Source organism: Myxocyprinus asiaticus, chromosome 3 (genome assembly GCF_019703515.2).
Source record: "Myxocyprinus asiaticus isolate MX2 ecotype Aquarium Trade chromosome 3, UBuf_Myxa_2, whole genome shotgun sequence".
NCBI classification, from domain to species: Eukaryota; Metazoa; Chordata; class Actinopteri; order Cypriniformes; family Catostomidae; genus Myxocyprinus; species Myxocyprinus asiaticus.
The window spans coordinates 47,201,668-47,229,050 of record NC_059346.1 but is presented as its reverse complement, the minus strand read 5'-3'; the positions used below and the strand labels follow the sequence as shown (position 1 = coordinate 47,229,050).

General features: G+C 37.7%; 1 protein-coding gene across 7 annotated transcripts in view; it reads left to right on the top strand.

Annotated features, from left to right (window-relative positions):
• Nucleotides 1-21,095, top strand: part of LOC127427691 (dynamin-1) — a 96,121-nt gene extending 75,026 nt beyond the window's left edge. Inside the window, exons 16-22 of one of the 7 annotated variants that reach the window (XM_051675453.1) lie at nt 8,528-8,637; nt 8,792-8,903; nt 9,373-9,546; nt 10,555-10,796; nt 14,000-14,197; nt 16,777-16,813; nt 18,992-21,095. In XM_051675453.1, coding sequence (XP_051531413.1) covers nt 8,528-8,637; nt 8,792-8,903; nt 9,373-9,546; nt 10,555-10,796; nt 14,000-14,197; nt 16,777-16,798 — 858 coding nt within the window. In that variant the 3' untranslated portion in view covers nt 16,799-16,813; nt 18,992-21,095. The other 6 variants (XM_051675461.1, XM_051675444.1, XM_051675436.1 and 3 more) reach the window with 6 other exon arrangements.
• Nucleotides 21,096-27,383: the final 6,288 nt, after the last annotated feature.

Sequence of the window (27,383 nt, the reverse complement as noted above, 5' to 3'; positions counted from 1 at the left end):
AAATATTTTATCATCTCTACTTTCCTGGTAATTTATTATACAAATGAACACAATCTCTACATCAGGGGGTCAGTATTATAAAAAAAAAAAAAACTAACAATATTATTAAAAATGTCACTTTTTTATTCTATTACATTAATACTTTTAAAGCTACTCAAGTTATTCAGCCAAAAGTAGTGTGTTTTTCTGGTTTCCTTGTTAGTATTGTTTGATTAATAGCCTTTATATGACATAGGCCTACTAGATAGTGCTCAATTCGGTTACGTGCACACTTCAAGTCCAACATTTTGATGCAAATATGCTTTTTTTCCCACTGTTTACGTTCACTTTAGACCAAACCGACTGCATTTACATTAATGCCTCATCAAGACGGGCATTGGCGAAATTATAAAGTGTATTTGACCATTTAATCGCGTACCTGCATTAGCGCACAAACATTAGCTGCCTGTCAATCAAACAGCACGCAGCTACAGACACCAGGAAATAAAAAGTCAATCTTTATTATTTTATCTAGATCAACCAACCAGTGGTTGTCTTGCTATTGCGATCGATGTAATGAACACCCCTGTTCAAGGTGTAGATCCTCAAAAGTTTATCATCGATTACAAGGACATCTCTCTTTCTTACTCTCTGTCTCTTTTTTTTTTTTCAGATAAACATCAACATTATTTTATCGCCCAGCCCTATTGATAACATCGCCTTGATCTCTCACATCAGCCCAATAATCTCAGTGATAGATAGTTAATTTACAGGCTACATTATAGACACAGAATCTAGTAAGCAGAAATAGGAAATTTACCTCGATATGTTTCTTCAAATTAGAGGCAGGATTAATGCTGATATCTGGCTTGAGCAAGTTAAACTCACATAACACAGTCAAGCATTTGGCCTTTTTCACTGCGAAAAGACCTTTCAGGTGCTGCTGTGATGTTCAGGTGTTGAACTGTGTTTGAGGCATCCTCCACATCCATAACAGTTGGCGCCGATCTGCAGCTGCCATTCAAGTTTTTTACATGTGATTTGATTTGACGGGAGTCACTCTCCCTATCCAATCATGTTGATGGATAAAAATAAAATCAGGACAGGGAAGTAGCAAACACAGACAGTGGGAAAATAGCGCAGTAAACGTACAGTTACAGCACTTAAATTGTACTCAAGTAAAAGTAAAACATTTTAAAACTACTTAAAGTACAATTCCTGGGAAAAACTACTTAATTACAGTAATGTGAGTATTTGTAATTCGTTACTTTACACCCCTGAGTGTGGGCTAGGATTCTAAAAAACATTAAGTCTGCATCTAAAGATGCAAGGGTGCGCCTTATGCAATTCAAGATTTTACATAGATTTTATTGGACCCCCTCTAGATTGTATAGGCTTGGTCTTGGGCGATGGGGCGGTTATTGATGTGGGGAATAGTCACATTTAGAATTGGGTTCTGACCTGTGTGATGATCGCCAGGCAGATTATTTCGAGGGGTTGGAGGTCAGCTGGTGCACCCTCATTTCGGGAGTGGTGCACGGAGATGGGGAGGGTGGTGGCTTTTGAAGAGGTGTCATTTGGAAGTCTGGGTAACTTAGATTTGTTTGTTGGGAAACTCATGTGTAACCACCGGGCGGGGTTGGGGATTGGGAGGGGTGGTTGTGGAGTTTAAATGTTGATTGTGTATATATATATATACCGTATATATGTTTTTGCTTTTCTTTATTATAGTAAGAATCAATAAAAAAAATGTAATTACAAAAGGTACGGGCCATCATTTACACAAACGCCATTATAATTTCCCATAAATTACCATTATAAATAAACTCCTTTCCCAACTAGGTTCATAAGGAGTTAATTCATACTATTTGACTATAGTTCATATAGTGTTATGAGTGCTCCCCTCCTGGCCAAAACGAGGATCACTCACTGCAGCATACTCATGTTGGTCGCCGTCCCACGAGACTGCGGCGTCATGTTCCTCTCTGGGAAGTTATGTTATGTAGTGCGGCGTGATGGGATTCTGTTCTCCATATGCGTTGCTACGCAATATCGAGTGTAATGAGTCATAAGGGAACGTCTCAGTTACGTACGTAACCTCGGTTCTCTGAGACGAAGGGGACGAAACATTGCAAACGCTAGCTGCACCACAAGACTCAGTGTTCTTGAGGTACGAGCGATGCGCTCCTTGTTCTCAGTCAGAAATTCTGAGAAAATGGTGTTTGTGCATTTGTTTTTATAGCGGACAGTTTCGTGCCAAAACAGGCAAGGCTCAAACACCATAGCCAATATTAGAATATTGCCGTTATTGTAGAGAGGTTTCAACTAGGTCATATGAGAAGGTATTCCCCATATGCTTTGCTACGCAATGTCTAGTTCCCTTCGTCTCAGGGAACCAAGGTTACGTACGTAACCGAGACATTTTGTGCAAGAACAAAGGATATCCACATGCGAGCGGAGAGATGGATGCGCTCTCGCGTGATATGCATTCGTTCACAACATTTAATGGTATTATAACGTCATAAAGCTGCGGTCTATTAAGCTGGACTATGGTCCATTAAGCTATTAATTTTCATTTATCTTAACAATAAATTTTTATTGTATTTATGTATCTTTTGATTTTACTTGGTGAACTTATCATCAATTTCCACCGCCTCCCCTGAAAACCGTGGGTCTAACGCATGTTTACATAGAAAAACTATTTAAAAACAGCGCAAACAGACACAAAAACTTTAAATGTCATAAGGCTTGCCTACAAGTTCTTAAGTTCCTAACTCTGGCATTGCCTAAGTGGCATGTGAGAGGAGGTTTGCACTGAAGTTCCTGAAAAAAGACTTGATCAACCGGATCACAATCTCCATCGACGACTATTTACAGTTAGAAGGTAAGACAGATTTTTTGGCATTTCCACCGTGGCATTGTATGTGTGATCTTATTATGAATTGGATTTGAAATTGCATTGTGCCATAGGGCCTCAATAGCAGCAGTTGTGTGTCATGTAATGGGAAATACTTCAAAACATGCAACATATTTTTCGGTCTTTTGTAAATTAATGAAGTTTATCTTCCACTCAGAAAAATATTTTAGCCCATTTTAAAGATTTATGCATTTAAATTTTATGACAAATTTTCATCAAATCAAATTGAGTAATCTTTAACAAACTTAAATGAATAAAACGTCTTGGTTACTTTCGTAACCTCCATTCCCTGATGGAGGGAACGAGACGTTGTGTCGATGTAGTGACACTAGGGGTCACTCTTGGGAGCCCCAAACACATCTGATCTTTGAGAAAAGGCCAATGGGAATTGGATACATTAAATACAGGTTACGTTTTTACTATGGTGTGTCGCCACTTGATTTCCAATGTAAAACCACTGAGATAAAGGTACAGACAGGAGCAGTCTGGCTGCGCTGTCGTGCACCTACAGTATATGTTAATTGTTAATAATCATAGAACATTACTTTAAAAGCTCACACAGCTGATGTTATTTTTCATTTAGTAGTTAATTTAACATGCTATGCTAACATGTAAACTAACATGCTTTAGTTATATAACTTGTTATAGTTACATGCTATTTTTTTTTATCATGTTTATAATTCGGTTTATTATTATAATTCTGTTAGCTTTCTTATTTATTCTATTTATTTTATTTATTTTCAAAAGGGAGACTTTTTTTACACATACTTCAATTAAAAAAAATGTTGTGGTAAAAATGGTTTCAAGTTTCAATTATAATAAAGTGTTTGTTCAACCAAAAAAAAAAAAAAACAAACAAACAAAAAAAACCTTCTGTTTTCATTGTAACTGATAATAATAATTGTGTAATACCGTATACCGTGAAACCGTGATATTTTCTGAGACGGTTATTGTACCGTGAAAATCTCATACCATTGCAACCGTACTCAAACTACATTTTTTAAGAATTAACAGTACTTTTTACTTGAGTATTATTTTCCCAAATAATACTCAAAATCTTGGGTAGGCCTAGCACACCTTTGTCAATCGGCCTATGTAACTTAATAAAATGTAATCTGGGACACTTGCCATTCCAAATGAAGGACTTCGCTATGCTATCAAATTGCTTGAAATAAGAGAGGGGGACATCTACAGGGAGAGTAGGTAGTTAAATTTTGGACTTCAATTAATTTTAATAACATTAACCTTCCCAATCATAGATAAATGTAATGAAGCCCTCCTGCCCACATCGCTCGAAAACCTTTTTATTAAGGGATCAAAATGAACTCTAACTAAATCAGACAAATTTCCTGGGAATAAAATGCCCAAATACTTAATGCCCTGTTTGGGCCACTGGAAGGCGCCTGGCTGGAAAGCCATTACTGGGCAATACGCTGTCAGAGCCAAAGCTTCGGATTTAGACCAATTAACTCTGTACCCTGAGAACTTAGAAAAGGAATTAATAATTCTGTGGAGGCAAGGCATAGTGGGGTCGGAGACGCATAATAAAATAGCATCTGTGTAAAGCAAAAGCTTATGCGCCACACCTCCCGCCACCACCCCTGGAAAATCATCTTCCCTTCTTATCGCGGCTGCTAATGGTTCCAGGGCAAGACAGAACAATACTGGGGAAAGAGGGCAACCCTGCTGGGTTTGAATTAGTCCATTTGTTTGTACCACTGCTACAGTATGTCTATAAAGTAACTTAATCCAACAAATGAATGTACTCCCGAATCCATACATTTCTAAAATCTTAAAAAGATAATCCCATTCTACCATACCAAACGTCTTTTCAGCGTCAAGTGAGATGGCAGCGACCGGAGTGTGATCATACTCCACTGACCACATAATATTGATGAGATGCCTAATGTTGCCAGAAGAGCTGTGGACCCGAATAAACCCCACCTGATCTATATGTATAAGCGATGTCATAACTTTACTTAATCGGTTAGCCAAAATTTTTTACAATATTTTAATGTCTAGCTTTATCAGGGAAATTGGATGATAACTCTTACACTCGCTTGGATCTTTGTTTTTTTTTAAGAATCAGACTGATCCGGGCTTGTGTCATGGTTGGCGGAAGCTTTCCATTCTTTAATGATTCTGTATAAACTTCTAACAAAAGTGGAGCCAGTTCTGTAGTATAAGATCTAAAAAAACTCAGCAGCAAAGCCATCTGGCCCTGGAGCAAGGCCTTAATTACCTCGCCAAGCTCCTTCAAGGTTATCGCAAAATCAAGAGAATTTCTTTGCTCAGTCGTCAGTTTAGGGAGTTCTAATGGCTCCACAAAATTTCTAATATCCACATCAGCAGACGAAGATGTGGAACTATAGATATCAAGATAGAATTCTTTAAAAGCATTATTAATATCAATGGCCGAGGTAAAAATTTCACCACCAGCAGATTTCAGTGAGGGAATCGTAGAAAAAGACTCTCTCTGCTTTATATATCTAGCCAAATGCTTCCCTGCCTTGTCTCCCGACTCAAAATATGACTGTCTTGCCCTGAATAACCAAAACTCCACTTTCCGCGACAAAATAGTATTATATCTATATTTCAGTTGGGTCAATTCTCTGAGACCATCAGATGACATTCGGAGCTTCAAGTTCTGCCTCCGCACTTTTAATATTCCCTTCCAACTCAACGAGTTCTTGTGCTTTGGATTTTTTGAAGAATGAGGCATACTGTATGATCCGACCCCTAAGAACTGCCTTAAGCGCCTCCCAAGCCATGCCCACTGAGGATACTGAGGACCAGTTGGTCTCCATATAAACATTGATTTCAGCCTTTAACATTTGTTGGAAATCTCCCCCAGAAGAACCTGAACAGCCTCGGCCAGCTCACGCAGTGACACCATCTTCTTTAATGTGGATCACGGGGAAGAAAACTGTTATGCCCAATTACCCCCTGTGGAGGAGGCTGTAGCGGCACACCTCTGCCCAGCGAGTAACAATGTGATGAGCATGCTCTCCCCAGCCAACAAATCTTTTTGGGAGTCTGTCTCGACTCCACGAGCAGGTGCGCGCACCTCATGAGCGAGTGCGTTCAGGCCATTCTACAGTGTCTGTCTCAGTTCAAACTGGGGAGAACACTTCCACTGAAGCTGTTTCAGAAAGCATTGGGATTAATGGTGGTGGCATCCATTCCATTAGGTCTCTTACACATGAGACCTCTGCAGTGCTGGCTGAAGCACCGCGTGCCACAACATGCTTTGCACCAAGGGCGCATGCGCATCACTATATCCCGCCGCTGCATAGCTGCTTTAGTACCATGGACAGCTCTTGCATTTTACCAGCGAGGTGTTGCGCTGGAACCATTAGCAGCCGCGATAAGAAGGGAAGATGATTTTCCAGGGGTGGTGGCGGGAGGTGTGGCGCATAAGCTTTTGCTTTACACAGATGATATTTTGCATTATAGATAGATGCATTATTACCTTTGCCCATCATTGATGTTTCCTTTGTTCCTGTGTTTACCCCGTTATTCTGTACTTTGTTTATTTTTATTAAATACTGTTTTGCCGCACCTAGATCCAGGTCTCGTGACTTCCTTGCTAACGTTCCATCGAATGTTACAGAACAACTGACTGCAAAATGGGTCTAGCGGCTTACTTCACTTAACTAAGCCAGGCGGACTTGTCTATATGGGAGTTTTCCCACTTTTCCCAGCTTTTGCCAAAGCTGTTTGTTGACTTATTAGCCGATAATCTCAAAATGGCCAAATATTAGCCGATTTATCGGCCTGGCTGATATATTGGTCCATCACTGCTTCTTTCTTCACAGCTTTGTTTTCTTTTATGTAAAATAAAATATGCCATCTACACTAACTAAGGTCCATATGGGTTGTGGAAAAAAGAGGAGGACAAATTCCCATCAAAAACAGACTTGTTAAGTTTTGTCTTGTAACTGATAATAGTTCAGCACTACACAGAATCTTGCATTGATGCTGTAGTGCATTCCTTTGGTTGTTTGCAAGTAGGTTACTCTTCAGCTGCATGCATGCATCACACTTTTAACATGCAAACAATTTCATCTTCACTGCCTCTTCTCCTCCTACTCACTTTATTCTGTTATCTCTCCTGCTCTATAGCTTTTAAATCCTGTATAAATTTTAAAAGGGATAAGCATCAATCAGAATGATGAATCATTTCTCTTTCTGTCCCCCGCAGAAAAATGAGAGAAACATACTTTAATAGAGCATAGTTTATTTAATTCATTTTCTACTACAGGTTTCCATCTGCAGCTTCTCTGATGCTGATTAACTGTGTGAGTCATAAAGCATGATGCTAAGTGTGCCACTGCAGGCTTCCAGTGTGAAATCAATACTCAGCATCACAAGTTATTTTTAACCCTTTAGTATGAAAGCTGATTAGACCAAAGCATAACAACTTAAGCAGCACCATTTAATCCCTCTGAATTTGACTTTTCATACACACAAACACATGATACAAGTATAAAAGAGTGCTAAGTCTGGTTATAACAATAACGCATTACCATAATGCTCATAATTTTGCAGTATACATACTTTACACAGTAAGCAAACTCTCTGTATACATGGAATGACTTGACCAGTGTGACAAAATATCAACCATGATTTTTAACACCTCTTTCTGGACACATTATTTGAATGGACCGCCAAGACTTTTATACACGCATGCATTTTTTTTTTTTATATATATTTTTTTTATGCAAAAATATGCATATTTTTGTTCCAAGATAATAATAGTTTCACTTTTTTTAAATAGTCAGCAATTTACAGTACTATGCAGAAAGCAGTACACTGAAGGAATAGTTCATCCAAAAATTACAATTCTCACATCATTTACTCACTCTCTTGCCATCCCAGATGTGTATGACTTTTTTTATGACTCTTTCTTCTGCTGAACACAAATAAAGATTTTTGGAAGAATATCTCAACTCTGTAGGTCCATACAGTGCAAGTGAATGGTGACCAGAACTTTCAAGCTCCAAAAATCACATATAAGCAGCATAAAATGAATCCATACGACTCCAGTGGTTAAATCCATATCTTCAGAAGCTAAATGATAGGTGTGGTTGAGAAACAGATCGATATTTAATCAATATTCTGAAAGTGAAATTTAAAGTGGAGATTTATAGTAAAACATTATACAAATATTGATCTTTTTCTTACCCAGAGTGATTGCATCTCTTCAGAAAACATATTAAAGCACTGGAGTCACATGGATTACTTTTACTATGACTGTCTGTGCTTTTTGGCACTTTGAAGTGCTGATCACCATTCACTTGCATTGTATGGACCTACAGAGCTGAGATATTCATTTAAAAATCTTTGTGTTCTGCAGAAGAAAGACAGTCATACACATCTGAGATAGCATGAGGGTGAGTAAATGATGAGAGAATTTACATTTTTGGGTGAACCATCCCTTTCATATTCCATTCCAAACATCATTGAAGCATTTTTTATTTATTTATTTATTTTTTTTAACCACTATTGCTATAGGCATTTACTGCAAATTACAGTCATTAAATGTAAGGGAAACAATTGGGGCCTGGTCTCCAAATTTTCTCTTTTGCTCTTTGTTCCTTTTTTAATTGTTTTTGTTGCCGCCTGCAGGAGAAAGAGAAGAAGTACATGCTGCCCTTGGACAACCTGAAGCTCAGAGACATTGAAAAGAGCTTTATGTCCAGCAAGCACGTGTTTGCCCTCTTTAACACTGAACAAAGGTTAGAGAAAAAACATACTCTTAAAAAATAATGGTAAGCAAGTATAGAATGCCTAATGTATTACTCTGAAAGTATTGTGCTAATTTTAAGAACAGCATAGCATGAAATCATGAATATTTTTGTTCACATACATTGTTGAACTGTTGTCTCTCAGAAACGTGTATAAAGACTACAGGCAGCTGGAGTTGGCTAGCGACACTCAGGAGGAGGTGGACAGCTGGAAAGCATCTTTCCTACGTGCAGGTGTCTACCCAGAGCGCATCATTGTACGTGCATACTATCATTGATCAACTCTCATTACTCACGTAACTTAACAACTGCCACATGTAAATGACTTTTAACAAAGCCATGTTAACAAACTACATCGATTTGCCAAGATTTATATATTCCATTAATACTGAACCCTTTCTTTGCTGGTCCATGCCTAAATTTGCAGGATAAAGATAAGGTAAGTTGATAACTGTCTCAAAATTCAGTGTCATATGGAAACTTATTTTCTATGGACATCAATATGTGTTGCATTTCACAGAACTTTCATTCGATAATGAAAACACCACCACTCCCACCACTGATCAATGCCTATAGAACTACTTTTCATGATTTGTGAAAAGTTGGGTAATTAATGATATGATGAATTATATTAGCTTTATTATTCCACTTATTGTTCTTGAACATATCACTAGTGTTCTTAATCCTAGTCATATGTAAATATCTGTATGTTTTGATGGTCATCAGCAGAGTGATGCCAGTGAGGAGAACAGCTCGGAAGGCTTTATGCACTCCATGGATCCTCAGCTAGAGAGGCAGGTGGAGACCATCAGGAACCTGGTGGATTCCTACATGGCCATCGTCAACAAGACTGTGCGAGACCTCATGCCCAAGACCATCATGCATCTCATGATCAACAACGTAAGCAACATTTTGCCATGACTATATGCATCTGCTGTTCGGGTTTTGGTTTACTCTTTTGATCCACTTTCACCTATCAGTATTCCTTTTATCTATCTATAATAATTTGGAATCAATCCTAAAAGATCCTAATGGGTTCAAATATGAAATCCTCTAAGAATGAAAAAAGATCTTACTGGATTAACTGACATTCTTAAAAAATAAGATGAAAAAAAGGAATTTAATTTGAATTTGAAAGTGTTCACAAAGGGTTCCTATTTAAATCCCACAATGATTCATTAGGAATATTTTTTAGAATTCTGTTTTTGACTGTTACCCCTGCTCTTGGTATGACTTTAAAGGGATAGTTCACCAAAAATGAAAATTCTCTCATCATTTAATCACCCTCATGTCATCCCATATGAGTCTGCCTTTTATTTTTTCTGCAGAACACAAACAAAGTTTTTTAGGGGAATATTTCAGCTCTATAGGTCCATAAAATGCAAGTGAATGGTGGCCAAAACTTTGAAGCTCCAAAAAATAAATAAAGGCAGCATAAATATTGACATTAGCAGTCTCCTTGACAATCATGATTTCAAGCTTGATTACACTTCTTAGAGCTAGCTAGCGCTCTGCACATGCGTCAAGCACTAGGAAGTGTAATCGAGCTTGAAACTATGATCGTGCCTAAATACTGCAATAGCAAGATGTATAGTGAAAAAGGATTTGTATTTTGGTTTTATGGATTACTTTTATGCTGCGTTTAAATGCTTTTTAGAGCTTCAAAGATTTGGCCACCATTCACTTGCATTGTATGGACCTATAGAGCTGAAATATTCTTCTAAAAATCTTTGTTTGTGTTCTTCAGAAAAAAGAAAGTCATACACATCTGGGATGGCATGAGGGTGAGTGAATGATGAGAGAATTTTCAATGTTGGGTGAACTATACTTTTATCCCTGCAATAAGACAAATGCAGTTGACACAGCACTTTTTCTCTTTGCCTTCTGCCTCTCTTCCTCTTCTCATAGACTAAGGAGTTCATCCATGCTGAGTTGCTGGCTAATTTGTACTCATGTGGAGACCAGAACACTCTGATGGAGGAATCACCAGAACAGGCTCAACACAGGGAGGAGATGCTGCGCATGTACCACGCTCTGAGAGAAGCTCTCAACATCATCGGTGACATTAGCACCACCACTGTGTCCACTGCCATGCCCCCACCAGTGGATGACTCCTGGCTGCAGGTACAAGGAGGACCTTCAGGGCGCAGGTACTGTGTCCTCTTTTTTTAATCAATAAAACTTGTTTTTGAATGTGAATTTCAATGCACACCTACATTTCAAATAAGATATAAATTACAGGGCTGTTCATTTTCACATTTTCATCCAGTTGAATTTTCGGGTCAGGCCTGTCTACATGTTGGTCTGGTTATTAGTTACAGACCCCAGGAAATGGTATGATTAAAGGATTAGTTCACCCAAAAATGAAAATTCTCTCATCATTGCCATCCCAGATGTGTATGACTTTCTTCTGCTGAACACAAAGATTTTTAGAAGAATATCTCAGCACTGTAGGTCCATAAAATGCAAGTGAATGGGTGCCAAATGTCTGAAGCTCCAAAAAGCACGTAAAGGCAACATAAAAGTAATCTGTACGACTCCAGTGGATTAAATAATGTCTTCTGAAGCTAAATGCTAGGTGTGCGTAAGAAATAGATCAATATTTAAAATGTTTTTAACTAAAAATCTTCACTTCTGGCCAGTTCGTTGATGAGGGTGGAGTTCAAACTGCCTCTCACGTGACGTAAGTGCATAAGTCTAAGCGCGGAAGCACAGTGTTGTTTACAACAGAGGAGCATAGATATTTATACATAGATGCCTCATTTGGCTGGTTTGGAAAAGTCAACTGTGGCGCCATCTTAGAACGGTCAACAAGGAGAGCTGTCTGAATCAGTTTGAATGCAAGTGAAGGGAGAAGATGCCTCAGACTGAGCTCCTTGCTCAGACTGCTGCATAAACTGTGTTTGAGTGGAAAGAGTAACAGCCATAGGAACAGCTGCTAATAAGGGATCTACATATGAATATACAGGTGCATCTCAATAAATTAGAATGTCGTGGAAAAGTTTATTTCAGTAATTCAACTCAAATTGTGAAACTCGTGTATTAAATAAATTCAATGCACACAGACTGAAGTAGTTTAAGTCTTTGGTTCTTTTAATTGTGATGATTTTGGCTCACATTTAACAAAAACCCACCAATTCACTATCTCAAAAAATTAGAATACATCATAAGACCAATAAAAAAAACATTTTTAGTGAATTGTTGGCCTTCTGGAAAGTATGTTCATTTACTGTATATGTACTCAATAATTGGTAGGGGCTCTTTTTGCTTTAATTACTGCCTCAATTCGGCGTGGCATGGAGGTGATCAGTTTGTGGCACTGCTGAGGTGGTATGGAGGCCCAGGTTTCTTTGACAGTGGCCTTCAGCTCATCTGCATTTTTTGGTCTCTTGTTTCTCATTTTCCTCTTGACAATACCCCATAGATTCTCTATGGGGTTCAGGTCTGGTGAGTTTGCTGGCCAGTCAAGCAAACCAACACCATGGTCATTTAACCAACTTTTGGTGCTTTTGGCAGTGTGGGCAGGTGCCAAATCCTGCTGGGAAATGAAATCAGCATCTTTAAAAAGCTGGTCAGCAGAAGGAAGCATGAAGTGCTCCAAAATGTCTTGGTAAACGGGTGCAGTGACTTTGGTTTTCAAAAAACACAATGGACCAACACCAGCAGATGACATTGCACCCCAAATCACCACAGACTGTGGAAACTTAACACTGGACTTCAAGCAACTTGGGTTATGAGCTTCTCCACCCTTCCTCCAGACTCTAGGACCTTGGTTTCCAAATGAAATACAAAACTTGCACTCATCTGAAAAGAGGACTTTGGACCACTGGGCAACAGTCCAATTCTTCTTCTTCTTAACCCAGGTAAGACGCCTCTGACGTTGTCTGTGGTTCAGGAGTGGCTTAACAAGAGGAATATGACAACTGTAGCCAAATTCCTTGACACGTCTGTGTGTGGTGGCTCTTGATGCCTTGACCCCAGCCTCAGTCCATTCCTTGTGAAGTTCACCCAAATTCTTGAATCGATGTTGCTTGACAATCCTCATAAGGCTGCGGTTCTCTCGGTTGGTTGTGCATCTTTTTCTTCCACACTTTTTCCTTCCACTCAACTTTCTGTTAACATGCTTGGATACAGCACTCTGTGAACAGCCAGCTTCTTTGGCAATGAATGTTTGTGGTTTACCCTCCTTGTGAAGGGTGTCAATGATTGTCTTCTGGACAACTGTCAGATCAGCAGTCTTCCCCATGATTGTGTAGCCTAGTGAACCAAACTGAGAGACCATTTTGAAGGCTCAGGAAACTTTTGCAGGTGTTTTGAGTTGATTAGCTGATTGGCATGCCACCATATTCTAATTTGTTGAGATAGTGAATTGGTGGGTTTTTGTTAAATGTGAGCCAAAATCATCACGATTAAAAGAACCAAAGACTTAAACTACTTCAGTCTGTGTGCATTGAATTTATTTAATACACGAGTTTCACAATTTGAGTTGAATTACTGAAATAAATGAACTTTTCCACGACATTCTAATTTATTGAGATGCACCTGTATATGCAGAGGAGGCTTTCGCGCTTGCGTCACGCTAGAGGCAGTTTGAACTCAACCCTTTTCAGCGAGCTGGCTGGAAACAAACATTTTGAGTAAAAAAGTGTTACATTTTGATCTATTTCTTACACACACACCTAGCGTTTCGCTTCAGAAGACATTAATTGATCCACTGGCATTGTATGGATGACTTTTATGATGGTTATATGTGCTTTTTGGAGCTTTAAAAATTTGCCACCCATTCACTTGCATTTATGGACCTACAGAGCTGAAATATTCTTCTAGAAATTTTCATTTGAGGTCTACTGAAGAAAGAAAGTCATACACATCTGGGATGGCTTGAGGGTGAGTAAATGATGAAAGAATTTTCATTTTGGGGTGAACTATCCTTTTAATGCAATTTTAGTTCCTGTGTTGACATATTTCCTATTGAAACAGGAGGTTAAGGCAGGACATTTCTTTAAAAAGTCAATAGTCTTTGGTTTATAGCCTGGTTAAACCATGATTTGCTACTTATTGTAAGACAGTGGAAATAGGGGGAGGGGACATTCTCATTCTAGAGAACATTTTATTGGACATAAAATTGTATACGGCCCTGCATATAAGATGAGCCATCAATATTTTGTTACATTTTTCCCAGAAGAGAAAGACTTCTATTAAATGCTTATATCTTCTACAAGTATTTGGTCAACTTCTAGTAGTACACTGCCATATAGATGGCCTCAATTTTTCCTCAAAATTAGCCGCAAAATTATAGACATGTTATTTTATTTTATTTTTTTTATTATTTTATTTTTCATTTTCTGAACAGGTCTCCAATGTCTAGTCCCACTCCCCAGCGTCGGGCCCCACCTGGGGCCCCTCGTCCTGGTGGTCGCACTGCCCCAGGCCACCCTACTGCTGGAGCGCCTCCTGTACCATCCAGACCTGGTGCGTCTCCTGACCCCTTCGGTGGGCCTCCACCCCAGGTCCCTTCTCGTCCCAACCGTGCCCCACCAGGTGTACCTAGGTGAGTCAAAGCAGACAGTTTATCTGTAGTTTATCTGGAAATATCAGGGAATTTTTAAATTGTGATTTCCTAGGCTGGAAAAGTCATGGAAATGAATAAAATCATAAAAAGTCATAGAAAAGTCATGAAAATCTCCTGGAATAATGAAATTATTATTATTATTATTATTTTTTAGTTCAGCTCTAAAATAGTTAATCAGCTAGAAATCTCTATAAAAGTTATTTTAAAAATTATTTTCCATTGGTTTGTTTTAAATTCATTGGTGAAATGGTGTAGGAACCCTGTAGAGATGGTGTCAAACATACTTAAAATATTTAAAATCAGGGATGCAAACTACTCATCTTTTGGCTAAAGTCACTTTTTTTTTAAGCCAGTTTGCCCAATTGTTTGGTACAATTTTCTACATTTTACTCATAAAATCACTTGAAATTGGTACTTTAAGTTTAAACACTTAAAAAATATATTTTAAAAGTTTTTTGTATAGTTTTATTATTTTCCAAGAGGTTCCCTGTTAGTAAAATGTGTTTGTTTTTTGTTTTTTTCATTAAAATTTAGTAATAAATTGTAATTTTCCACCCTGTTTTTGGCCCTCTGTCTGAAACGCTCAGTTTTGGCCTAAGCGCCTCCTTAAAACATCAACGTAAACGCCCAATGTTATGATTGGCTAACATCATGCAGCCCCTCAAATACAGCCATATTTGAAACTCAGTCCGAAGAGAATGAACCAGCTCAACAACATTATAAAACTAAATGTCAGGGTTTACACATAATGCACATCCAACACATTGCATCCGAATATATTAAACTGTTCATCTCAGGCACAAATGTTAACACTCACACACCCTGTCTACACCAGACACGAGAGTCACATTGTGTAAAAAGCAGTAGAACCCATTATAATCAATGATGCTGTCTACCTTGGAAGTGTCTGTTGCAACGCATTGCGTTGTGCCAACAGTAAACATGCCGACCTATTACATTTTGCGCTGCATGTGGTGGCGCTACTACTGCCAACAACACAAATAAATGGTTTAGAAAGTTTGTGTCGATGCACCCAGTGTAGACAGCCTCAAGCCGTTGCGTCGCGACAACAGACTCACACGGTGTAAACAGGATGACAGCACCATAAACTATCACACAGTCATGACATGAAATATTCATAAATTAAACTATTTACTCATGTTTTTTCGCGATCGCGTCCAAGTGTTTTTAACTGCCCCATCCTTCAATAACAGTTCCTTTGCAAAGCTTGAATTGGCTGGTATGTAATGAGCCGAACATACAATCCACTCTAAAATATGCTGAAGACACATCCACATCCTGTTTCCAGTATCATTTCTTCATGTTTTCATACACCAGCAACTAAAAATAGTGCAGATGAGCAAAAGAATGCATCCATGATGCATTTGTGCTCAGCTGAATGACAGAGAGCTTCTCCTTTTCAGAGTTGTAACTTGACACCGCGTCTTTTAAAAGCGGCCTGAGATATGTATCAAGCGGTCAAAGACGTCTGTCTGTACATGTTTATGTAGAAAAACATTTAAATTCAGACAAGCACATGAAGGTCTCCTGTGTAAGTCCATTTAGGATGAATCTCCCATGACAGGCTCAATCTCTCTTCACCTGTGTGACTGACTGGCTGAGCAACAGTGGATGGGGCAAAGGGTGCAATGATGAAAAAAAGGCTTGCATATGCAGATGTATTTATTCCTTGTGACGTCACAAGTTCCACAAATTCCAAACGAGCCGTTTTTGCAGCTTGGTTTAAATAAATGCCCTTTTTCTATTGAGGAAGTTTCTACTTTCTGAAATTTTCAGTATGTTTTTATAGTACAATGATCTCTTATATGTCAAAAGATCAAGGAAAATTTGATTCCTCATGTCACGTTCCCTTTAAATACAACAAACAAATCAACTGAAAATGTACCTTTTTCACCTCTCATGAGTTTGCATCCCTGTAAAATGTACAGTATCACCATTTTGCCATGTATGAGTTGTTTGACACAGTTATGATGTTTCAATGTAATTGTTCAGATTCAGACTCCAGGTTTTTTGAGGAGTAATACAAGTGCTAATGGTTGAGAGCAATGATCTACAAACTACCCTCCATTTACACCCTTTCCAGCCCTTCTGCCCTGACCTGATCCTTAACACAAGAAAGATCAGCAATTCTCCTCCTTCACTCCTCTTTCACACCCCTATAGACAGTCAAACCTACAGACCTGGACTAACAAACCACTCACTTATGCTGGTTTTCTTTTCCAATGTCCTCTGCATCCATTTATGTGGTAATCCACATGCACATTCTTTCAAATAATGTTTGAACTCATTAAATTCATTTTTTTTATTTTTTATTTTTTTTTATAAATAAACATCACTGCATCCGCTTTGTGAGATCATTCTCTCGTGATGCATTTTAGTGTTTGGGAGGAAAAGTCACCTAAACAGACTAATTAAAGAACAGACCATGGAGATAATACGTTTTTGCTTCCTCCCATTGCCTCTTTCCTGTTGACCATTTTCTCCTCAATCTCAGTCCCACTAAACCGCTCCCACAATGATTCCGGTTATTCTTTCAGAATTTCTATCAGTGACCAATGAGGAGTTACGCAAATGGTATGTCTGACACATTTTGTCCTTATGTGACATCACCCCCTCTTTTGCATGGATCCATCTTTAAATGTGTTAACATCTGCTGTCCCCTCATTCTCTTTATATGTCCATTGTAATTAGTCCACCAATTGTTAAACAATTCTTTTCGTCTGAGTATTTTAGTTTCTAATGTTATTTTAACTATGTGTAGTACTGACATTTAATTTCCATAATCCTTAAAGAAGATGTGCCACCATGTTTGGTAATGTATTTGGTAATAAATCTTTATACAAAAACAGATCTGTCTTAATGTATGTTGCTGTGTGTATTTAGGTTCTAGCATTGCATTTAAGGTTTACAAAAATTAATATTTCATTTCAGTGACAAATTAAATCTCATCCCAGTCCACCAAGCCAGACTGTCAGCCTCCCATTTCAGATGTGTCTGTGTCTAGTGTAATGTTGGTTTAAAGACACCCATACACTCTTAGAAATGAAGCTAATGTGGGATAGTCCGACAGTTTTATTTCATTTTGTTTGCTCTTTGTAAATTTTTTTTTTTTTTTTTTGCTCTGTTTTTGTTGTTATTTTTTGCTTTTTTGCTTTGTTATTTTGCTTTTTGTTTTATTATTTTGCTTATGTGTGTGTGTGTGTGTGTGTGTGTGTAACAGATCCCACAATGGAACTCATCTAGCTAATTTTAATACTTTTGTCCTTCCATAACTGTTGATTTTGATTCAGTGATGTGCTGTCTGTTTTTGTGTGTCATGTGCTTTTAATACTTGATTACATTCTTTTACTACATTCTTTTATTTGTTTAACAGTTTACATTAACAGCAAATTTTGTGGAGTTCAGATGGATTATTCATTGAAGGACTCAAATTATTATTTTGCTTAAATTATAACTTCAGTGTTCTTTTCACACTGAATTAGATATAATAGCAATATTCTGATTTCCTAGTCCTATAAGTGCTTCCTAAAGCTTAAGACATGAGTTTCAGCTGTTCATGAATTCTTTGACAAAGCCACTGTGTCTATTATATATCTGTTAATTTTCAATATACCGTCACTGTTCATTGCAACTGCATATGTCTTTGTGTCCAGTGACAAAATTCGTATGTGTTGTTCCTAATTGTGTGTCTTTTCCCCTGCTGTCTGACTGTCCCTCTGTGTGTCTGCATCCATCAATCTGTCTGTTGTCATTTTTGAAGTCGAAGAGCACCAGCCTCCCTGACCAGATCCAACAGAACCACAGACTCGCTCACTGAGCATTAACACTGGCAATGAACTGACAGATGATAACCACTGACTGCTACATTCTCACATTTTTTTTAACATTTAGACAAGTTTCATCTTACTCCCCTGCATTTCTATACTGCCATCTATACAATACTGTCTACATCTTTACTGGATTTCATCTTTTATTTACACTATTGAATTTAATTCATTTAAATTCATGGACCCTTTTCACAGAATGATGACGCATTTCCACCTTAATTTAACAGTGTAAATCTAGCAATCATTTTAACGGTTTTCATTTTTATTTTTATTTTGTGTAAACTTATAAAATAGTTATTTGTGTTATATAGAATTAATAATAATGATAATAAAAGTCTCCACTTATGTGATTGGGGTTTCAAATACAGCTGTTGGGTGAGTGACATAATTTTTTTTTTAAATGTCTCTCTTCTGACTGCCATAATAAATCTCTCTCAATTATTTCCTCCTATTTTTAAAAGTCATGGAATCGTAATAGTGGATTTTTTTTCTTTTACTGTTGGAGCAAATGGAAGTGTTAAAATAATATTCGCTATGGTCTCCCATGTATTCTTATAGTTTACTTTCCACATGTGAAAAGGGTCCTTCGGAGAGCAGCTCTTGTTCTGATTTTACATACTTTATTTCTTGATTTAACTTGTTAATAATCAACAAGGCAGAATTACAAAATCTAATATGATGTATTTTAATTCTCTGATTTTTCTTGGGTAGTTCATATATTCGTATATTTGTCTTTAATCTTTTCCAATTCTTTACATGAATGTTTCCCACCACAAATTACCAAATGCTAATATTACTTAAAAAAAAAAAAAAAAAGAAAGGGGGGGGGGCCCTTTATACAGGACATTAACATTTTTGTTAACAATTTGTTCTTACTATCCCACTCATTTTTGTTTTATTTGCAATTCTTTTCTCTTTCTTTTAGCCGTCCAAGCAAAGGAAGCCCTTCTCACAGTGAGAGTTCACATCCTTCGTTTGACACATAGAACCATTCCTCCAGTTTGTATTGAAAGATACAAATGAAGAATTCTGGAGGGCTGTTGGGTTAATCACTCCCTCCATCTGTACTACTGTATACACTAATCAGTTTGTTATCGGCCTCTGAGTGACATGCCCATTGTGGAATTATGTGTCAATATCTGAAGTCACGGCAATGTTAGTTAGACTGAAGATACTGTGTAATGTTTGTGTTTACACACTAGACAGTGTCAGCATATTCTTTATAGAGGTCACTCGAATTAAATGTGTGTCTACCGTACTTAAACTTACAGTATATTTCTGTCTACTCAGCACTATGGGATAGTGGACAAACACAAAGTAAACTCCACCGATTTGTGAGACTTGTTATGTGCTACTGTATGTGAATGTATTCTAACTCTGAAAGTTAGAAAAATACTTTGATCCCACAATGTTTGTTCCATCCACAGTGTCTTTTCACTATAGCCTTTGTATTTCCCAATAATACTAATAATATCTGACTGAACTGTATATACATTAGGAAATACAGCATATTATGAAGTGTTTGGTAAGGAGAAAAGTGTCAATTTTGTTTACTGGGAATACCTAATGTAGTGCAATTAATTTATTTATTGATGCAACAGTGGAAAATGTCTGAATAGGGGGTTTTAAAGACCAAAGGGATTAGTTAGTATAAAATAAAAGGTAAAATGTAATTGAAAAATACATTCAAGCATCCGTTTACCCCAACACATGTTTAAGAGTAAATATAGCCTCTGTTGTGACAGATATGGTATATGAATATGGTAAAAAATTATCTTAATGTGTTGATGTATATTTTAGAGTTGGGGTACTCGAGTTCGGACTCGAGTCCGAGTCACGAGTACAATTTTAATGGACTTGGACTTGTCACGGACTTAGATGCATTTTTACTTGGACTTGACTCAGACTCGAGCCTTTCGGACTTGGGATTTTTTTTCTGAGTCTGGCCGAGTCCATGGCATTTGTGACGCAATGAAAAACAAACAAACAAACAAAAAGTAAATAAATAATGTAACATAGGATGACCATACGTCAATACCAAATTGTACAACTCAGTCCATCACAAATTTGAAGCGCAACCTCTGTGTGATACCTGTAAAACTGGCATTTGCATTTCAATGCCAAAAAAGACAGAAAATACAATGAACACAAGTGAGGGGAGAAATCTCTATTCACCTAAATATACCATTTATATTATATATTTATATAATATAAATATGACCATTTATTAAATGTATTAAACACATTAAATGTATTTAATTAATTACATTAAATGTATTTCACCCATAATATTTGATAAAACTAAACAAAATTAAATGGACAAATTGAAAATGAAGTAGAAATAATAACAATTGTAATGACTAATGCAGCTTTTACTTTGGTGTATGTTTGAGTGGAGGGGAAAAACAACAAATAATTGAAATGTCAACAGAACACAATAAGAAGTGTGTTGAAGGACAGTTTTGTCTTCATATACATAAAGCATATGCTTTCATTCTGAAACCACTTTGAAATTTGTTCTGCAGGATACTAATCATTTGTTTTTTGCATTTATATTGACAAATTGTTTTTCTTAGTTGTGAAGGTTAAAATAAGCTTAAAATATTGATGTTGAGTTTACAGTTACAATTTTAATTCAGATTCTTGAACAGGTTAATTCGGACTCGGCCTGTTATGGACTCGGTCTTGAGTCCGACTCGGACCCTTTTGGACTCGGACTCGACTAAGGTGGACTCGAACCCAACACTAGTATATTTGTTCTGCATCTTTGGGATTTGCTCTTCTGTTGCTTTGTGTCGACATGTACATTTACTAAGTCGTTGTATTGAAAATGAACTGATTGTAAAATATTAGTGTATGGTTTGTATGTGTGTGTATATACATATATAGAGGGGTCTACAGGCATCACCAAAATCTCGACTCTAAATGGAAAGAGTGTATGTGTGAATCTTAATGCTGATATCTGTATCTTATTGTGGTGTGGTGTCAAAAACTGGCCAAAGCTTCTTGGTGAAATAAAAGTGTCTTTGTGTAGATTACAATGAGACTGTGTTATATTCTCTTGATCTTTTGTTATATTACTTTTGAAAATTATACTGAATATCTATGGACGAACATATCTTTGAGGGCTAAAATGAGCTACAGCGCCACCTACATTTCAGATCTGTATATTGTGATGGAATGTGAGAGAGAAAAAACTTTTTTTTCTACTGCTTGCTGCCATCTAGCGGAATAAAATGAGACTTTTCAAAGTGAGGTAGAGTGAACAGAACCAGAATTACATGTTTACAAATTTATGACTTTGTTTAAAAAACAACAACATTTATCATAATATTATAAACACATACAATATTATTTATTAATAACTCTCTAAAATTGCAATGTGAAAAACTGCAGGTGGCAGCCCAAAATGCACCAGAGTATATATACAGTATATATATATATATATATGTGTGTGTGTGTGTGTGTGTGTGTATGTGTGTGTGTAAATAATATATATATATATATATATATATATATATATATATATATATATATATACAGTGCCTTGCAAAAGTATTCAGACCCCTGACCAATTATCTCATATTACTGAATTACAAATGGTGCAATGAAATTTCATTCTGTTTGATATTTTATTTTAAAACACTGGAACTCAAAATCCATTATTGTTAGGTGACATTGGTTTTATGTTAGGATATATATATATATAAAGCTGAAATATCTTGCTTGCATAAGTATTCAACCCCTGTGCTGTGGAAGCTGCCAGGTTACACCGATGAAAGAAATTGCCCTGACGCGGACACAATTATTTTACCATTGGCATCCACCTGTGAATCATTAAAGTTGGAATCACATTTTCTGGATAAAAAAACCCATTGTTGAAGGATCACTGGTCAGGCTGTGAATCTGAAAGAAAATGAAGAGCAAAGAGCATTCCACAGAAGTTAGAGATAGAGTAATAAAAATGCATAGATTTGGGAAAGGGAACAAAATAATATCCAAATGTTTGGATATCCCAGTGAGCTCAGTTGGATCAGTAATCAGGAAGTGGAAGCCGCACCACACCACCCATGCACTGCCAAGAAAAGGCCGTCCCTCAAAACTCAGCACTCTAACAAAAAGGAGACTTGTGAGAGAAGCCACAGAGAGGCCAACAATCACTTTGAAGGAGCTACAGAGTTCAGTGGCTGGGAGTGGAGTAATGGCGCACCAGTCAGCCATATCAAGAGCACTGCATAATGCTGGCCTGTATGGGAGGGTGGCAAGAAAGGAGCCGTTACTCAAAAAGTACCATCTGAAAGCACTTCTGGAGTTTGCTAGAAACCATGTAAGTGACCCAGCTGCGATGTGGGTGAAGGTTTTGTGGTCAGACCAAGATAGAGCTTTTTGGCCAAAACCCAAAGCGCTATGTGTGGCGCAAACCTAACACTTCCTATGCCTTAAGACACACCATCCCTACAGTGAAGTATGGTGGTGGCAGTATCATGCTGTGTGGATGCTTCTCATCAGCAGGGACTGGGCATATTGTTAGAATGGATGGAAGAATGGATGGAGCAAAATATAGGGAAATACTGCAAGAGAACCTGCTTCAGTCCGCTAAAAAACCGAAGCTTGGGAGGAAATTCACCTTTCAGCGTGACAATGATCCCAAGTACAAGGCCTAAGCAACATTGGAGTGGCTCAAGAACAAAAAGATAAATGTCCTACAGTGGCCCAGTCAAAGTCCTGATCTCAATCCTACTGAGAATCTGTGGCACTATTTGAGAATTGCAGTTCACATGCGTCACCCCACCAACCTGAACAACCTGGAGCAAATCTGCCGAGAAGAATGGGCCAAAATCACTTCGTCACTGTGTGCAAAGCTGGTTCATATGTACCCCAAAAGACTTAAAGCAGTTATTGCAGCAAAAGGTGGCTTGACCAAATATTAATGTGTGCAAGCATTATTTTTCATACAAATATTTCCCAACAAAAAAAAATGTCACCTAACAATAATTGATTTTGAGAATGAAAATTCTCTCATAATTTACTCACCCTCATCCCATCCCATATGTGTATTACATTCTCTCTTCTGCTGAGCACAAGTTCCACACATTGCAAGTGAATGTTGACCAAAACTTTAAAGCTGCTAGAAGCAAATAAAGGCAGCATAAAAGTAATCCATAAGACTCCAGTGGTTTAATCCATGTCTTCTGAAGCGAACCAACTCTTTTTTCACTATAAACTGTTACATCTGTAGTCTCCTTGGCGATCATGATTCCAAGCTTGATTACACTTCCTAGCACTCTGCGCATGCGTCAAGCACTAGGAAGTGTAATCTGGCCGGAAATAAAGAAATTGTTCCCAGAGACTGCAATGGCAAGATGTAGAGTAAAAAATTCATACAATTTGGGTCTGTTCTCACCCAAAATCTATTTGATCGCTTCAAAAGACATGTATTTAACCACTAGAGTCATATGGATTTCTTTTATGTTGACTTTATGTGCTTCTAGTAACTTAAAAATGTTGGTCACCATTGACTTACAATGTATGGTCCTACAGAGCTGAGATATTCTTCTAAGAATCTTTGTTTCTGTTCTGCAGAAGAAGGAAATTCATACACATCTGTGATGGCATGAGGGTGAGTAAAGACATACAACACCACTAACCAGGGAGATAACTTGGCTTTACAACTGAGCTGAATTTGTGGGAAGTTTTTGCATGTTCTCTGTTCATGAATGAGGTGTGCATTAGTACAAGAGTATTCAACATGTGGGTGTCTGTCAAGGGAGGCGTGAGATATAGGCTCACACTCAAGTGAAGCGAAGAATAATTGAAACTGCTGTGAATTATATAAGTTCATATCAAGATATTGTATATGTGGTAACATCCTCTCAGTTACAGTATTGTTTAGAGAGGAAAACCCAATAACAATGCCGAGTGGGATTGATCGAATCTGTCTGGTTCTTTCTCCTGAATAAATTAAATTTCCTACTGAACCACTGCGGAGTCCGGATACTAATAACTCTTTACTGATGCGCCAAAAGACCAAGGATTTCTTTATTGTAAAATCCTATCCTAAAGTATGATTTAACCACGTCCTCCACATCCATCTCTTGCATTAATGAAACTGCTGGCTCGGCATCCGTTCTATCATTGTGATAATGATGCTCTGTTTAGCCTAATATTGAGATTTTTTTTCTCTAAAATTTCTACTTCATTCACACAATATACTACAATGACGAGGAAGGTGTGGCCAGGCTGTAAAGATGGATGGCTGGCGCTGAATTACCACAATCAGCTGGAAGAGGGATGAAGAGGAGCCAGAGACACCAGTTGGAGAGAGAGAGAGATATATGCATGCAGCCGACGAACGTGTGCATTCTGCGGTGGGCCGGGAAGACAAACAGTGTGAGCGACACACAGATCTATGTGTGTGTGTGCCGGTGAGTGTGTGCTGAAAAGCAGTTTTATGTTGTGTCCAAGTGAAACTGTGTCTAATTAAAGTCTTCCGTGAACTGTTCACCCAGCTCCCGTTTCCTCCTTTGTAAGGAAGGCAGAGATCTGCCACTCTGCAGAGTGCGTACTGTACCAGCTGGCTCCTTTTACACTCACCCCCCTAAACATCACTCCCATCTGGGTCATGGCACCACTGTAACCGGTCCTGCTTGACCCACTCCGAGCGGGATTGGAACTGGCGTCTCTGGCTGCTCTTTATCCCTCTCCCGGCTGATTGGGGTAATTCAGTGCCAGGCATCCAAACTTACGGCCCGGCCACGCCCTCCTTGTCACAACTACATTATTCTCACAATGCTAAGACTTTATTCTAATAATTTTTACTTTATTCTCATACGAAATTTTATATCATTATGCTACGACATTCTCAAACTATTACGACTTTAATCTCATAATGCTACAAATTTATTCTCGTAATTTTTACTTTATTCGCAAAATATTACGACTTTATTATTGAAATCTTAATTTCTATTATTTAACGTGGCAATAAAACGCCATCATGGGATTACAGAGAAAAGTAAAAAATCACTTTAATTTTATAAACACCTGCGTTGGGTTTCATGACTGCTATTAAACTTGATTCCAGGTTGTTTTTAACAAAGTAAAGTTTCAACGCTTGGAAAATGGTAAGACAGTGTTTTTTCCCCACTTTTGCTCTGCAGACTTAAGTACAATAATTTGACAAGTTCAATGTCATTTGATTTTAAACCATTTAAAAATCAAGGCACCACAAAGAGGCTATTTAAATGCAGCAGTTTAACTCCACGCACATGACATGGAAATGTGAACCAGCACAGGCAGAGCGCATATACAGGCAGTCATGTTTGTTTGAATTTAATGTGAGATTTTATCAATTTAAGACCCATGTATTGTGCTATTTAGGCTCTTAGCTCACTGTTCTGCTATTTTGAGTTGCGTTTGAGGAAATTCCATTGCAATAAACATTCTTTATTCTCGTGTATCGACTCCCGACTAACTGAACAAGATCACTGGTGCAAGCATTAAAATCTACTTGGTGTGTGGATTGTTAAAAAAATTAGAAATGAGGCTAATAGATTATATATTTAGAAATATGGCTTGCATAATAAAACCTCAGTGCCTCTGATACAGAAAAGCTGCACCCCTGTGAGAGAAAATAGAAAGCTCCCACACGAGGCGTTCATAACAATTCATCTGATGAACTTGAGCAGGAACAGCAGGTAAAAATCAAAGTGTGAACTGTCAATTAATGCAAGTTAGGCTCAATGATCAGAATTAATTTACATTTGAAACCAGAATTGAAGCCTGCCTTGTTGCTTGTGTACCCTGATGTAATGAACATTAAGCCTTACTTTTTTTCATCCAAAAAAAAAAAAAGAAAAAAAAAAAAAACTGGGGCTTCAACCCTGTCAGCAAGGGTCTAGCTACGCCGCTGGAACTATCCCTTTAAGATTTCTGTCTGAATATGCAGAATACCAAATAATAATTTGGATGACTGGAAACCAGTAACAGTAATGTAATTAACTGATAAAACGAATCACATAAAACACTATACAGTAACCGTTACTCCCTCATCCTTACTACTTCTGTAGTGTGAGTTTACTCAAACCCCGTGCGTTTAAAATGCAGCGCTCGGATTGGTGGTTAAATCCATACAGCCCCATCTGTCGCAGAACACACACACACACACACACACACACACACACACACACACACACACACACACACACACACACACACACACACACACACACACACACTCTTCCTCTTCAGCGAGAAGAACTGATGAGGGAGTTCTGAAGTTTGAATGCTTTCGGCGGAACATCTGGACTTCTCAGAGCTGGTACAAAAATAAACAGAATAGCAGGACATATGTGTTTATAGAGATGGACAATGGCAGACAACACGCCCGCTGTATGGATATCCGAGAAAGGTAAGTGTAAATAGTTCGGTAAAGTTGGAAATACATTTACAGCTTCGAACTTCCCGGATCAGTAATTCATGAGCGAAACGTTGTTAAAACACAAACGATGCCTCTTTCCAACTGTAGTAAGGTAGACAACGAGCTACAACCTAATTTTCATAAAAACAAGCTGGATAAATAAGACTGGTCTCTACATGTAGCCGGCTGAGAGATGATTGCGCAGGGACCGTCTATAAAGTGCAACACCGAAAAGCGATACTACAAAAATATTCAATAAATTCACTCTTACAAAGTGTAGTGTCACCAAAATCACTTCACACATCAGTGGTCTCCTGTTGGTTATACTACAACACTTAGTTTGGAAAAAAAAAGGTTTTTGCATAATTTGGGGAATTTTTATTGGGGAAAATATTCAGTAACTTTCCTCTTATAGAGTGTAGTGTCACCAAAATCACTTCACACATCAGTGATCTCCTGTTGATTATACTACAACATTTAGTTTGGAAAAAAAAAAAAGGGTTTTGCATAATTTTGGGGAATTTTAATTAGGAAAAATATTCAATAACTTTCCTCTTATACAGTATAGTGTCACCAAAATCACTTCACACATCAGTGATCTCCTGTTGGTTATACTACAACACTTAGTTAGGGAAAAAAAAGGTTTTTGCATAATTTGGGGAATTTTTATTGGGGAAAAATATTCAGTAACTTTCCTCTTGTACAGTGTAGTATCATCAAAATCACTTCACACATCAGTGATCTCCTGTTGGTTATACTACAACACTGAGTTTGGAAAAAAGGCTTTTGCATGATTTTGGGGAATTTTAATTTGGAAAAATATTCAATAACTTTACTCTTATACAGTGTAGTACCATCAAAATCACTTCACACACTTCACAAAAGTAACAATTCCCCAAAA